Genomic DNA, 12,719 nt, shown 5'->3' on the forward strand with positions numbered 1-12,719 from the left:
TCCGTTAGGTAGAGAAGCTTTCTACGACAGTAGAATACCAGAACGAGTCTCCGTAATGGTAGACTATAGCTGAACGGTAGTAAATTGGATAATTATACTGCCGTAACGGAAGTATTTCGAATATACCTAGTGATAGTGGTAAGTAATGCAAAACACCTTTATATCTAGTATGTCTTTCTTCTTTGTTTGTCTGGATATTTTGCGTTCGGCAGGAAATACTTAATTAAGAAACTATTATAGATATTAGCCTTGCGACTCTAAGAGCTAAGAGGCTACTGTATCTGTCGTATTTGTTCGTAGACATTATTATTCGGTTAGTGTCGGGTAAAGAAGCTAAAGTACTAGTAGAGGCGTCGCTAGTACTTATTATATAACTGAAGAGCCTTTTGCCGTGAGGTGCGATGTATTTAATCGAAGAAATTTATATAGATAGTTTGGTCTTCCGAGAGAAGATAGTCCATATAGTCTTTCTTCAGTTGGATGCAGTACCTGTTGGCGTGTTTTAGTATAAGGCTTGGTATGTTCTTAGATAAGGGGTACATACTTTCTCTAATATCGTTCGACCACCGCTAGGCCCTCCAGCGTTTTAGGCTTGAAGTTTGGTGGAAGCCACCCAAAGCTGTAGAAATGTTCTAGCCTGCGTCGTGTCTCCTTGTATAGAATAGGATCGGTCTAATACTGGTACTTATTTGGATTTGTAGGTGGGAGGAGAGATGGTGCTATCTAGATAAATGTAGGTATAAAGGGGAGGTGATAGCTCCGGGATTAACGTCGAAATCTGAGGATTGGAGAGGACGAAGAGTGGGAAGACGAGAGGTGACAAGAGGGCAGGACCGCCATTTTGTATGGCGCCCAGGGAGACGCGTCGAACTGAGGGGACAGTATCCCTCCGCAGAGGAGGCCATTTTCGGCGTCCTTCAGTCGTGAGCTGAAATGAGGTGAGGGCTCGCTGAAGTTGGGAGGCCGACTAGCCAACACTTGGCGGGTGCAGTATAGTGGTGCGGAGCACATGCAAGTGATAGGCAACCACGGGGTCACTAAAAATTACGGGTGGAAATGAGGCTGTTTATGGCCTCAAAAGCTGTCATTTTCGGCGTCGATTTCACAGGTCCTCACATTCTAGATGTCATTCGAATTCTCCAACCGTAGACCATCGTTTTGGCATAATATACTTAGCCAGCTCTATGGCTGAACATCTTGCGGGATCATGCCATCGCTCCCTTTGCAACGGTGATGTTAACAAGTCATGTCAATAGAACCGTACGGGCCTTAGCTGTCAGGTTTGGTTGTCAACGTTAATTGTAAACATTAGCCTCGTTTAATGTACATATACTAGCTATTGATAGTCTTTATCATATGTAAGAAAGAATATACGCTGCGTCCTTCTCAACAAAATAAGTATCTGACACGAAACCCCATGGAAAACACCCCACGCCCATAAACAGAATGCCCATTTGCATCCTTAGTCGCATTCTATCCAATGAGTCTACTTAGTTCCCACCGGCATCTCAACAGGTTGGGAAGATGTTGACCTGATGGAACTATGCGGCAACTCTTCGGATAAATGCGCATATTCAGGCTGGTACGGCGGTGTATCATATATTCTAGCGCCATTGTAGTCCATTGAAGGTCCTGATGGTCGCATGGCCAGGCCCTCTACGGCCTTCTTTCGACCCCGTCAGGCAAAAAGGACTCCTGCCGCAACACCAGCGATGACAGCCACCGGAATGGCGACACCAATTTCGGCCTTTGCGCCTGTAGATAGCCCGCTGGAGCCGGACCTAGGATTTGTTGATAAAGCCTGCGTCGGGGTGGGCTTTTTTTGTGATCTATGGGCTTTGTCGATGTCTGAGTGGGCGTTGACTTTGACACGGCGGTTGACGTAGCCGTGGTGGATGCGTCGGTGATATTGATACCGTGATTGTTGGCGATGACGTCCGGCGCCCCCGAGATGTACAGCGCAAAGTAGAGTAGGTTTGTATCATCCAGATCGGAATTAGGCTTGTGGTTCCACTGGTAGGATGTCAGACCGGAGATATTCCCTGGTGCCGGTGGTTAGTCGGTGGTATATGACAATGTGGATGGGCCTAGCATTTCCTGCATAGGAGGCTGCATCACCTGAGGCCGTAGCTTTGAGCAACTTATCAGGCAACGGCCTCTGGTTCCAAATGCACAAGGTTTATACATAGTCGTTTCGCAGTTGAAATCTTGACATCTCTCATTTGGTTATTCTGATCGTCAGAAACAGTAATCATCCAAGCTATAACATATCTGCAATGGGTTGCAGCCACAACGCCACAACCCTGTGTATGTAGAGTATAGTAACTCAACCAGCCAAAACGTAACGCCAGAGAAACCAAAGGAAACAGCGAAATGTACATGCACGGGGGGAATCTTGGGCGGGGTTCGCCAGAATGAAACAAACGATTGATCAAACAATTTGATAACAAGCTCAAACAGAGATCTTACTCGACCCATCTCGCCTCTTCAGCACTTCGTTTTTGGCCCGTTTCAGGCCCTCGCCGAGCTTCCTCGTCTTCTTCCACTCTTGGCCCATCCTCTGCATCCGTACAATAGCCCGGACCATGGAAATGGCGCTCTTCAGCTTCTGACGAGGCTCGCGAGCATTGTGACGATCCCGCGGCTTGACGCCCATTTCGGAGATCATTCGAAGATCCGCTTCATTGCTGCAGGGGAAAAGGTCAGCTTATACTTGTAACAAGGTCATCAAGTGGAGAATGGGGGAGACTAACCAAACAACACGAACTCGCTCCCCGAGCTCCATCAAGCCCTTGCTCCAAGCCAGGTCACGACGGAACTTCTCCTCGCGCTTCAATCGTGCCCGAAGCCAGATAATTTCTTTGCCTAAGCCCTGGATCTCCTTGTCATGTTTTGATTTAGTATCAGACTTGGACGCAGAGTTTGCTAGTGCTTGATTGTAGCGCTCCTGGAGCGTCTCGAGCTCCTTGATTGCTCTCTCTGCCTTTCTTGCGCAAAAGGCACGCTCCTCGCGAATCCGACGTACTTGGGCTTTAAACTCGTTCAATCGTGCATCTCGCTCCGACACCTTCAACGCTAGCGACTCGGCTTCGAGGGTAGACGATTTGAGGAGTTCGTGAAGGTCCCGTTGGTCCTCTTCCCTCATCGCAGCCCTTTCGAGATCACGGTTCTTTGATTTCAGATCCCTGAGAGCCCGATGCGCCTCTGAAAGTTGCTTCCGTAAGCTCCGCAACTCTGTATGGAGCTTATCAGAGGGCGACGAATGCGGTGATTGAGACTCGAACTTCTTCATCAAAGCATCATGTAATTCCCTTTCCAGCTCTGCAATCCGAGATTTGTAACTCCGAACAGACGACTTCTGGTCCGCCTCGCGCTGCAGAAGCACCTTCTCTCGCTTCTTTGCTTCATCCAGGTTGTGGCGTAACATCGAAATGTCTGCGTTGGTAGATACATGGTCAGTATCAGGCTGTTGTTCAAGCAGCGCCTCGAGCTCATGTATGCGTCGTTCGTAACGCTGAAGCTTGCTCTTCGTCAGGGTAAGCTCTCTATCTTTGCCACCGGCGGATGTCTGGAGTTTATCTTGCAGTTGATCAACTTCAGCAGATAGGCGATTTTCTTCTATAGTAGCTCGCTCAATTTCGGAGTTCAACTGGATTTCGAGGCTTTCCTTTGCTTCTAGGAGGGTGGACTTCTCTTCCTTCAGCCGCTTCAGCTCCCCTTCAAGTCGCAAAGCTGATTTCCGAAGCTCGACCTTTTCGCGATCAAATCGGGAGTTGTCATCGACGTGATTCTGGACTTGATCAAGCTGGTTTTGTAGTTCATCGCGTTCCGCTTCTAATTCGGTTGTGGAGGTTCGAAGGTCATGCAGTTCAACGTGGGCATTAGCCAGCTGGTCTCGAAGTTTTTGCTTCTCGGTAAGCAACTTCTGGACCTGATTATCGTGATCAGACCCCTTCTGCGTCCGTCCTCTGGCGAATTCCTGCTCCTCGTCGATGCTAGCCTGCAAGACAACCACCTCGTCCTCTAGGCCCTGTATCTTCTCCTTCAGCGTAGTCTCAGTGCGCCTGGCCGAGCGGAGTTCCTCCTTAATCGAAAGCAGCTCAGTTCGTTGGTCATCGATGATTTGTCGTTTCGAGGTAAGCTCGTCGTTTAACTCCTTTACCTGACGGCTCAAAACAGCCTCGGAGTTAAAGTGGCGAGCCTTCTCACTGTCGATTACCTCTTGAAGCTTTGTTTCTTTACCGGTAAGCGTATGTTCCACCTGCTCGAGTTTTTCAATCGTCCGTTTGAAGCCGGCCGCCTGATCTTCAGCTCTGTCCTTTTGAAGCTGCAAGGTGCGCTTGGCACTCTCCCATCTATCCTGCTCGAGTGCAAACTGGCCTTCCTTGTCCTCGATTTCGTGCTGCAAAGATTCGATTTCCTCTTGTAGCCGTTCGATCTCTTCCCTGTATTGGGTCCTGATGCTATCGGCATCATCCAACGCTCGTTGTCTTTCGTCCTCAACTTCCAGCTGAAGTTCGCGGATTCTACCTTGCGCCTTCACAAGGTCCTGCTGAAGTCCGCCAGACTCGTCGGTTAATGCATAATGCCGAGTCTGAAGAAGTTCCTTTTCTTCGTCCCGGCGCTGGATCTCATCAAGGGCCTGCTGTAGATGATCTTGGACCCTGTCGCGCTCTTGCTGGACATTTTCCAGCTCTCGTTTGACCATTTCCGCTTCCTCGTGTCGTTTCCGTTCTTCGCTATCATTGCTTTCTTGGACATTGCGATATTGCTCCCGGAGGCGAGCTTCATTCTGGGACTTGGATTCGAGCTCTTGTTTAAGCATGTCGTTCTGCTGATGTAGTTCTCTGAGCTCTTCCTCCATCTTTGCTGTCTTTTCCTCAAGCTGACGTGTGAGTCCTTTGGTGCTAATTGACTTATTGGCCATCTCATCGTGAAGCTCCTGGAGATTCTGTTCTGCCTCTTCCTTAGCCTGTAGCGCCTGGTTTTCGGAATCTCTTGCCTCTCGAGCTTCGGCCTTGACCTGATCCAAGGATTCCTGCAGCTCCTCCATTTGCTCTTTCGCACGCTGAAGCTCTGACTCAAGCTCCGAAAGTGCATCGTTGTCCCTTCCATCACGGTCTTTCAACTCTTCGAGTTCCTCGTCCCGTTCGTCAATCATCCGTTCTTTCTCCCTCAGGGAAGCTTCCAAATCTTCCACTTCGTCTCGGAGCTTCTCTACTTCCTGGGATTGGCCATCCTTAGAATCCCGCAAGGCATCCTGTAGTGCCTTCACTTGATGATCCCGCGACTCGATTTCTTCCCGCATCAAGTTCATCTCGCGTTGGATCGTGTCATCGCCCTGTCGTCTTCGTGCCTTTTCCCGGAGTTCTTGGAACTGTATGCGATAGGCTTCGAGGTCGCGTTCGGCCTGCTGGAGGTTCTTCTTGTAGCGAGAAATGTCGCGTTGGAGGGTGAGTTTCGTGACTTTGAGTTCGGTGTTCTCCTTCAGCGCTGCTTGGTTGTATGCAGGACCAGCCCTTTCCAGCTGCTCCTGGAGGTAGTGGATCTTGAGTTTCAACCCGAAGTTGTCCTTGTCGAGTTTATCAATTATCTATGCGAAGTCAGCGGATCGTCTCTCCAATGTCAATGAGCATCATGCATGGACTTGAATAACCTTTTCTTGTTCCTTCAGGGTCATCATATTCTGGCCATCGTTGAGCACCCCATTCCCATCACGACCGGGCAGTCCTGGCAGAGGCGTACTCTGCACGCTACTGCTGGCCACCTGGGGCAAGGGCGTAGGCTGGTCATCGGTCGCATCCTCCTCGTCGATGTCGGTCATATCCATGCCCGGCAATCCAGGGGTGTTGCCGTTACTCCTGTATCCGGATTTGAGATAACCCGGAGTCTTCGGACCGCCCGTTCGCGCCGCAGACATGTTTCGTAGGAAATTGTTCTTAGTGGCGCTTTTCATCAACGGTGTGAACTCGCCTTTCGCAGGTGCAGCGGCGGGCAGCGTTTGTCGACTGTTTAACGCGCTTCGGGAGGATTTGGGACCAGAGCCCGCACGCGGGGTGTTGAGCTTGAACCCGCCGGAGTTGCGCCGCCGGGCGTCCCCGAGCGTCTTCAGGACATCCTCATCTTTGGAAGGGGTCTGGAAGGAGTTTTCGACCGAATCGAGGGCGGACAGGTTATGTCGTCCGACGCTGCGGTAGCCGTTGGTCAGGTACGTCGCGTTCCCGTCGACTTCGGTGCGCGGCGTGTCGATGTAGGGAAACGCCATCTCGCGAGCGACGGGGTTCGATCACACAGGGGAACGTGGTAGCGGGTTATACCAAGGCCATTCACCAAGCGAGCATGCTGTCCAGCGCGTGTGGTGGAGGGAGATGGGGAGCAAGTCAGGAAGTATGCGGAGGACGTGTTTTGGGCGGTGAGAATCCCGTCCTCGTTCTTGTTGACATCTAGCCCAAAGCGGTCTAGCGCGGCGGTCACGGGCGTTCGGGCCGGCAGATTCGCCGCGGATGAAGTCATCAATTTTATCGCGCGATTTAGACGGCGTCGAACGATTTCCTGCAGATCGCCTCGCACTTCCTCATCCAGCAGCTATGGCGCCTATGTCGCAGGAGGACATTGAGTGGTTCAAGTCCACTTTCCACCCCATCCCAAAACCAGAGCTGCCGGACGACTCTGTCGACTACTCCGTCTACTATATTTCTTCTGATCCCACCCGCGCCGTGGTCGACGAGATCGCAGAAACGCGCGCGCGCTTGGCGGAGGTGCAAAAGACGGCGGCAGAGTTGACGAAGGATCTCCTGAAGGATTATATCTGGCAGCGGGAAGGATTCAAGCTAGAGATCACAAAAGATGACGGTATGCCCCATCGCTGAGGGTCTACGGGTTCCATGCTGAGTACCGATTGTTAGGGATCACTTCATTGCGGGGTCGGACGAACTTTGGCGACTCAATCGAGGATGAATGGGTCGTTGTGTATCTACTTCGCGAATTGACAAAGAAACACAAGGACATATGGGTGAAGGTCGTGGACAGTGATGGTCAGTTTCTGCTCGTGGAGGCTGCAGGTACGCTACCTGCATGGTTGGAGCCCGAAATCGCCGACAACCGGGTACGTCTTCGCTTCGATTTGTTTTCACTATATATATGATGCTGACACGACACAGGTATGGATACACCAGGGCAAGCTCGTGATCATCAAACCGAAGAATGACAAGAAAAGCAACGTTACGGAAAAGATCTCGCTTGCTGAAGCGCGAAGGATTATTGTGGAGGAACCTGGACGTCTGATGCGATCTACCATGATACAAGAAGAGGCATTCTACCGACTGCGGAACTACCCCAAGCAAATCAGCGAAAACCTCCACTCCGCCGTGATCACCGTTCCTCGCAAAATCGCATTCCTCTTACATCAGAAACCGGCCTACATTTCACCTGCAGTGGAGGCATTCTACCTCAGAGATCCGATAGCTTTACGCCCCCTCCGGTCTAAAGACTCCGATAGTTTCATTTTCAAGCCCGAAGACTTCGTTACAGTCAGCGTCCGGTTTACCAGAGTTGGCTATGCCCAGCTTAAAAGCCAAGACTTCCCTGCGCCCAAGTCCTGGATTGACAAGCTGCCCTCCAAGGACGACAAGGAGGCCTTTGGCAGGGCAGAAATGGGGATGAAGCTGTCCTGTGGTTTCGAAATGCTTCTGACCGACCCTCAAAACCAGGACAAGGTGACAGTGAGGGAGATCAAACTCGTTCTAGAAGACATTGAAACGGGAGACGAGTCCCTCCCTTCAGATGCCGAGATTAATACATGGGACAAGCGGGAAGACGATGAAAGATGGCTTGATATTAGCTTCGAAGACCTCGACCGCGAACTGAAGGGGAGAGGTAAGAGCAACGAAGAACAACCGAAGGGGGACTTCGGTGATAGTAACGCGCAAGAAAACTTGCAACGCATCGTGGCACACTTTGAAAAGTTCCTCAATGACGAATCAGCTGGCTTTGAAGGGGCCGATTTCATTGATGATTATGGGTCTGACTCGGGTGAGGAAGAGTTGGAGGAGTTGAGCAGCGACGATGGCGAAGATAAAGAGGCCTCTTTTGACGAAGAGGAATTCTCGAGAATGATGAAAGAAATGATGGGCGTGCCATCGATGCCTGGGCTTCAGGGCTCATCGCAACCGTCGATGTCGCAGAGCCAAGTACAAGAACTCGACCATGATTCTGACGACGAGCTCGAGCAGATACAGAAGCTGTCGAAAGACATGGAGGCAGAGCTGAGAGGGACTGGAGCACTTGATCTTAATCAGTCTCGAAAGCAGACTAAAGGCAAACAAGCCTTGTCCAATGAAACGGCTGGTGGGAGTCAAGGAAACGAAGGCGAGGAACTCGGCAGCGACGATGAAGATATCGATATTAATCTTGCCAAGAACCTCTTGGAAAGTCTTCAGGGTCAAGCTGGCGCTGCAGGCCCTGCGGGAAACATGCTTTCCATGATGAACTTGCGCATGCCCAAGGATGACCGCGGCCGCTGAGAAATCATTGATTTGGTGAAGAGCATGATAACACGACAGTCTGATGAAGAGGAGCCCCGTGACTGACCGGGTCCACTGAATGACGCCAGATTAGGCATTTATTGCTGCGTCGAGTGGAAGCCACTTTTGTTACACCAGGCAAAGTTCTGGCACGATTACTCGTTCATGGGAGTCACCGTGTCAGGCAGGTCGAACCTGGGACCAGCATATCCATCGGGCTAGTGCTTATGAGAGTACTATAACCCAGATTTCGGAGCGACATGTCGCAAGATTGGCTAGAACCCCATCGCGGAAAACGGGACTCTATCCGGAATGCATGAAGCACAAACCAGCCGAATCCCATGTCAGCAGATCGAATTCAATAAGAGCCACATACCCAAATGGGCATGGATCATATCTTCTATAGTTGTAGACGAGAATTCCTCCGGACGTCGCGAGAAATCCCGACTTGTCACGGGAAGCAAATCGGGCAAATCGGGCAAATCGATAAGAGAACGCACGTGATCTGCTTATCTTATCAGTCTCTCCGCATTTCTCCCTCATCGCCATCTCTTCCCCCTCTTTTTCTCCCCTCTTCCTCCCAGCGGACTCCAGGCAGGGTATCTGCAACGCTGCTGGCCCTGTGTATTTCCCTCGAGAAGGACTGACTCGGAAGAGGCACTCGCTTCCCCGAACACTCCAAGCGAGTTGACAACAACTACCGCTCAGTGGACCAGGTCATTCGGCCCGTCACCAGGGTAGACAGTATACGACAATTCTCTACCTACCTCACCTGGTGTTGACTGTTCTGAAAGATATCACCACTTGCCTTTTTGAAAAAACAACAAGGCCAAGTATAATGGCAAGTCCGGCACATTGCTACTATTGCTTCGAGAGCCTTGCAGCATCCTACAAAGGCCATGAACCAGCCGACCTCGCCGTTGTAGAAGAGCTCTGGGAGAGATATGAGCAATTCAACAAAATAGCCGCCCTTCAGGACACCAAGGAGTCAGTTTCTCTCGGGGATACCGATGGTCCAAGCCAGCAGATTGTAGACGAAGAAGATGGCAAGCCTAAACTACCTAGCGTCAGCCGTCTCCAGAGCCAATCCTCACCGGACTCCAGCTCATCTACCACTCCCTCGATTGCTTCCAACAACTCGTCACACTCGATGCTATCCAGCTCGACGTCCATCACGACCGCCAGCTCGCAGAGCACGCGTCTAAAGCAAAAAGATCGCCAGTACCCTTTGTTCGTAACGTGGAACACATTATCCAGAAGCGGGCACAAGTCCCTCCGCGGATGTATCGGCACCTTTGAGCCACATGAGCTTTCGGAGGGGTTGAAGTCCTACGCTCTTACATCGTACGTGCTGGCCCAAATCTAATCGGTCGGTGGGGCGGTGTGCTCCTCCAAGCCTACTTATCCTACAGCGCTGACAAACCTTTTAGCGCATTCGACGATACTCGTTTCTCGCCGATTCCGGCAACTCTCTTGCCATCGCTCTCATGCTCGTTAACCCTCCTCGGGTCGTTCGAGCCCTGCACCAATGCTATGGACTGGATATTGGGAACACATGGTCTCCGTATCTCATTTATCCACAGGGGAAGACGCTACGGAGCGACCTACCTGCCAGATGTTGCCGTGGAGCAAGGCTGGACCAAAGAAGAGACTGTGAGAAGTCTGATGAGCAAAGCTGGCTGGGACGGGTCGGCTGAAGGCGCGGCAAGGCGGTTTCTAAGAGGCAGTTCCAGCCCCAGCCATACCGCGAGCTCATCCAAGCCGTGGGAGCAGGTTTCTGATTTCCGGGCTGTGAAATACCAGGGATTGAAGGCATCTGCTACCTACGCAGAGTGGCAGGAATGGCGGCAGTGGGTTATGTCGTTGGACGATGGCAGTGATAAACTCTTAACGCCCTCGGCATAGTTGACGGTGATGTCTTACGATAATGGCGACTACGACAGGCTAGGCGTTTCAGGATAATGTCGAGGATATCTTTTCGGGTATAACGGAGGGTGCTTATCTCAAGCTATATAACCAAATGTCCGAAAGTGGTAGATAACATATATGAAAGGATGCGAACGCACCAGAACAACAAGCAATTTGGTATATGTCGTAGGATCGTTCCTCATTTCTTCACAGGTCGACTCCACAAGCCTGTGACTACCTCTTTGACCCTCCGCTCCTGTTCCCGAATCTGCTCTTCCGTCTGGCCCCGTGCGTTTCCCCGACTATCAATCTCCATGCGGCCGTCATGGGCGTGCTCCTCGGTGATCTCGCTCCCGTTCACCCGTTCGGGTTTCGGGTCGATGCTCATCATTCCGTCCATCATGAGGCCGCCACCTTCACGGAGCTTGTTAATGGCGCGCACGGTATCGATGGCTTTGTGAAGGGTACGCCGCGCGTTGAAGTTCTTCTTCACGGTGGGGAGCAGGTCCTGGCCCGAGCCAGTCATGTCGGGCGACTGGTCGTACGGCGGGTTCACCCAAACGTGCTGGAGGGCCTCGTGCGCGGTCATGCGCTTATCCGGGTCAACAGTCAGGCAGCGCTTGATGAAATCGCGGGCGCTTTGCGATACGCCGCGCCAGTATTCGAGCGGCGTGAAGGAATAGTCCGCGGCAAGGATGGCCTGCATCTCCTCCAGATTGGAGTCGCGGTCAAAGGGGGTGTATCCGCAGAGCAAGAAATACGTGATCACGCCGATGGCCCAGATATCGCTGCGAAAGAATCAGATTCCATCCATGATAAGGGGCGGGGAAAGGTGCGACATACACGGGTTTTCCATGCCCACTCTTTTTGAAAATCTCCGGGGCCATGTATCCCGGCGTCCCGCAGGTCGTGGTCAGCACATGGAACTGCTCCTCGTCCATGATCCTGGAGAGGCCGAAATCGGCAATCAGAAGATCGGCGTTGTCCTCCGGAGTGCGAAACAGCAGGTTCTCCGGTTTTAGGTCCCGGTGGACGATGCCGTGGTCATGTAGGTAGGCGACGGCGGACAAGATTGCGCGGATAAGGTCTGCAGCGTCGGTTTCGAAATAGCTTCCTTTGCGACAGATACGGTCGAATAGTTCTCCTCCCAAAGCCAAGTCGGTCACTAGGTACACTACGTCGATCAAAGACAGCAGTTAGCTTCCTTCGGCGGGTAAGACATAGAAGGGGAGATCGCACAGTTGTTCATAGTCTCGAAATAGTCGACCAAGGTGAGAATGTTCTGATGCCCCATAGACACTCTTTTCAACACGGCGATCTCGTTGCGAACCTACGGTTATATCCTCATGTCAGCCGTACGCACCATCGGAATCCGGGGTCAGCAAATAGTACCATGTGTTCACGACCCGCCATCAAACGCTTGTTGATCACCTTCGCTGCATAGTACTGGCCTGTATCGATATGTACACATTCCTTCACGACCGAGTAGGACCCCGCGCCTAGTGTTTTTCCCGTCTTGTACCGGCAGGGTTGAACCTTTGGACGCTGCTGAGGTTGCGCCGGCGACGCCATCACTTGGAAGATGACAAAGGAGGTATCGAGGAAACGAGAAGAAGTGTGGGCGGGTTATGGCGCAAGTCTGATCTTTGAGGGCCGGTCAGTTAGGGAAATCTGGGTATAGGCAGCCCTATAAGGCTCCCTGACTGAGACGTTCACTAATGCGATGAGGCTCGCAGCTGGGGGCCGTACCGATTGCCAAAACAACCCAGCAGAGTGCGTATCACACTGACCAGCCCTGTTGATGGATGGTGGATTGCGGGGTTGCTAGAGAGGCAGCGGTGGAGTGATTGGATCCGCGCACGGGACAACAGTATGACGCTGTGAAAGTAGTACTGCGTATATACCAAGGGAATATATACCGACGAAGCAAACCGAAGGGAAAGGGATGGCTGGAGACACAGATCGAAGAGTGGAGGGAGTTTGGGGTGAATCCATGGATCGACAATCGATGCAGCCTGGTGTTCTCCATCGGGAAGGCGGTGTGCATTCCACCTGACTATCTAGCCCTATATCGAGACCCCTCTGTGTCCGACTTCCATTAGTTGATTTGCAGTGTAGTTACCGCTAATCCTAACCTGTAGGAATCGCACATCCGGCTAAGAACTGGTGACAGAATGACTCTGGTTTTAATCTCGATTCCATCCACTATCGGCTCCAGCTTCAGTGCAGAAAGAGGTCTTGAAGTTACTCACCTAGATGCAGAGACTGCGCAGAAATAGGATGGCTGAT

General features: G+C 51.7%; 3 protein-coding genes across 3 annotated transcripts; 2 read left to right on the forward strand and 1 right to left on the reverse strand.

Annotated features, from left to right (window-relative positions):
* The first annotated feature begins 6,542 nt into the window (after positions 1-6,542).
* BDV59DRAFT_168556 (putative regulatory factor Sgt1) lies at positions 6,543-9,078 on the forward strand. Its single transcript, XM_073688106.1, has 3 exons — positions 6,543-6,852; positions 6,906-7,105; positions 7,161-9,078. The coding sequence occupies exons 1-3, from the start codon at positions 6,588-6,590 to the stop codon at positions 8,520-8,522; spliced, it is 1,827 nt and encodes a 608-aa protein (XP_073552558.1). The 5' UTR covers positions 6,543-6,587; the 3' UTR covers positions 8,523-9,078.
* A 187-nt stretch (positions 9,079-9,265) lies between these two features.
* On the forward strand, positions 9,266-10,591 carry BDV59DRAFT_49872 (AMMECR1 domain-containing protein). Its single transcript, XM_073696514.1, has 2 exons — positions 9,266-9,866; positions 9,953-10,591. The coding sequence occupies exons 1-2, from the start codon at positions 9,361-9,363 to the stop codon at positions 10,425-10,427; spliced, it is 981 nt and encodes a 326-aa protein (XP_073552559.1). The 5' UTR covers positions 9,266-9,360; the 3' UTR covers positions 10,428-10,591.
* Positions 10,529-12,106, reverse strand: BDV59DRAFT_49831 (serine/threonine-protein kinase). The gene is made up of 4 exons (XM_073696513.1): positions 11,823-12,106; positions 11,670-11,760; positions 11,274-11,604; positions 10,529-11,218 (listed from the first exon to the last, which is right to left on the reverse strand). Exons 1-4 carry the CDS (start codon positions 12,000-12,002, stop codon positions 10,630-10,632), a joined length of 1,191 nt encoding a protein of 396 aa, XP_073552560.1. The 5' UTR covers positions 12,003-12,106; the 3' UTR covers positions 10,529-10,629.
* Positions 12,107-12,719: the final 613 nt, after the last annotated feature.

The sequence above is a fragment of the Aspergillus ambiguus genome, assembly GCF_047715705.1.
Source record: "Aspergillus ambiguus strain CBS 117.58 unplaced genomic scaffold BDV59scaffold_2, whole genome shotgun sequence".
Taxonomy (NCBI): Eukaryota; Fungi; Ascomycota; class Eurotiomycetes; order Eurotiales; family Aspergillaceae; genus Aspergillus; species Aspergillus ambiguus.

Excerpts from the sequence above, each read along its gene's own strand:
- BDV59DRAFT_168556 (XM_073688106.1), top strand. The coding sequence starts at position 6,588 with ATGGCGCCTATGTCGCAGGAGGACATTGAGTGGTTCAAGTCCACTTTC. Across the intron at positions 6,853-6,905 it reads AGAGATCACAAAAGATGACG|GGATCACTTCATTGCGGGGT; the intron begins GTATGCCCCATC and ends ACCGATTGTTAG. Across the intron at positions 7,106-7,160 it reads CCGAAATCGCCGACAACCGG|GTATGGATACACCAGGGCAA; the intron begins GTACGTCTTCGC and ends GACACGACACAG.
- BDV59DRAFT_49831 (XM_073696513.1), bottom strand. The coding sequence starts at position 12,002 with ATGGCGTCGCCGGCGCAACCTCAGCAGCGTCCAAAGGTTCAACCCTGC. Across the intron at positions 11,761-11,822 it reads TGGCGGGTCGTGAACACATG|GTTCGCAACGAGATCGCCGT; the intron begins GTACTATTTGCT and ends ATATAACCGTAG. Across the intron at positions 11,605-11,669 it reads TTTCGAGACTATGAACAACT|TGTACCTAGTGACCGACTTG; the intron begins GTGCGATCTCCC and ends TGATCGACGTAG.
- BDV59DRAFT_49872 (XM_073696514.1), top strand. The coding sequence starts at position 9,361 with ATGGCAAGTCCGGCACATTGCTACTATTGCTTCGAGAGCCTTGCAGCA. Across the intron at positions 9,867-9,952 it reads AAGTCCTACGCTCTTACATC|CGCATTCGACGATACTCGTT; the intron begins GTACGTGCTGGC and ends CAAACCTTTTAG.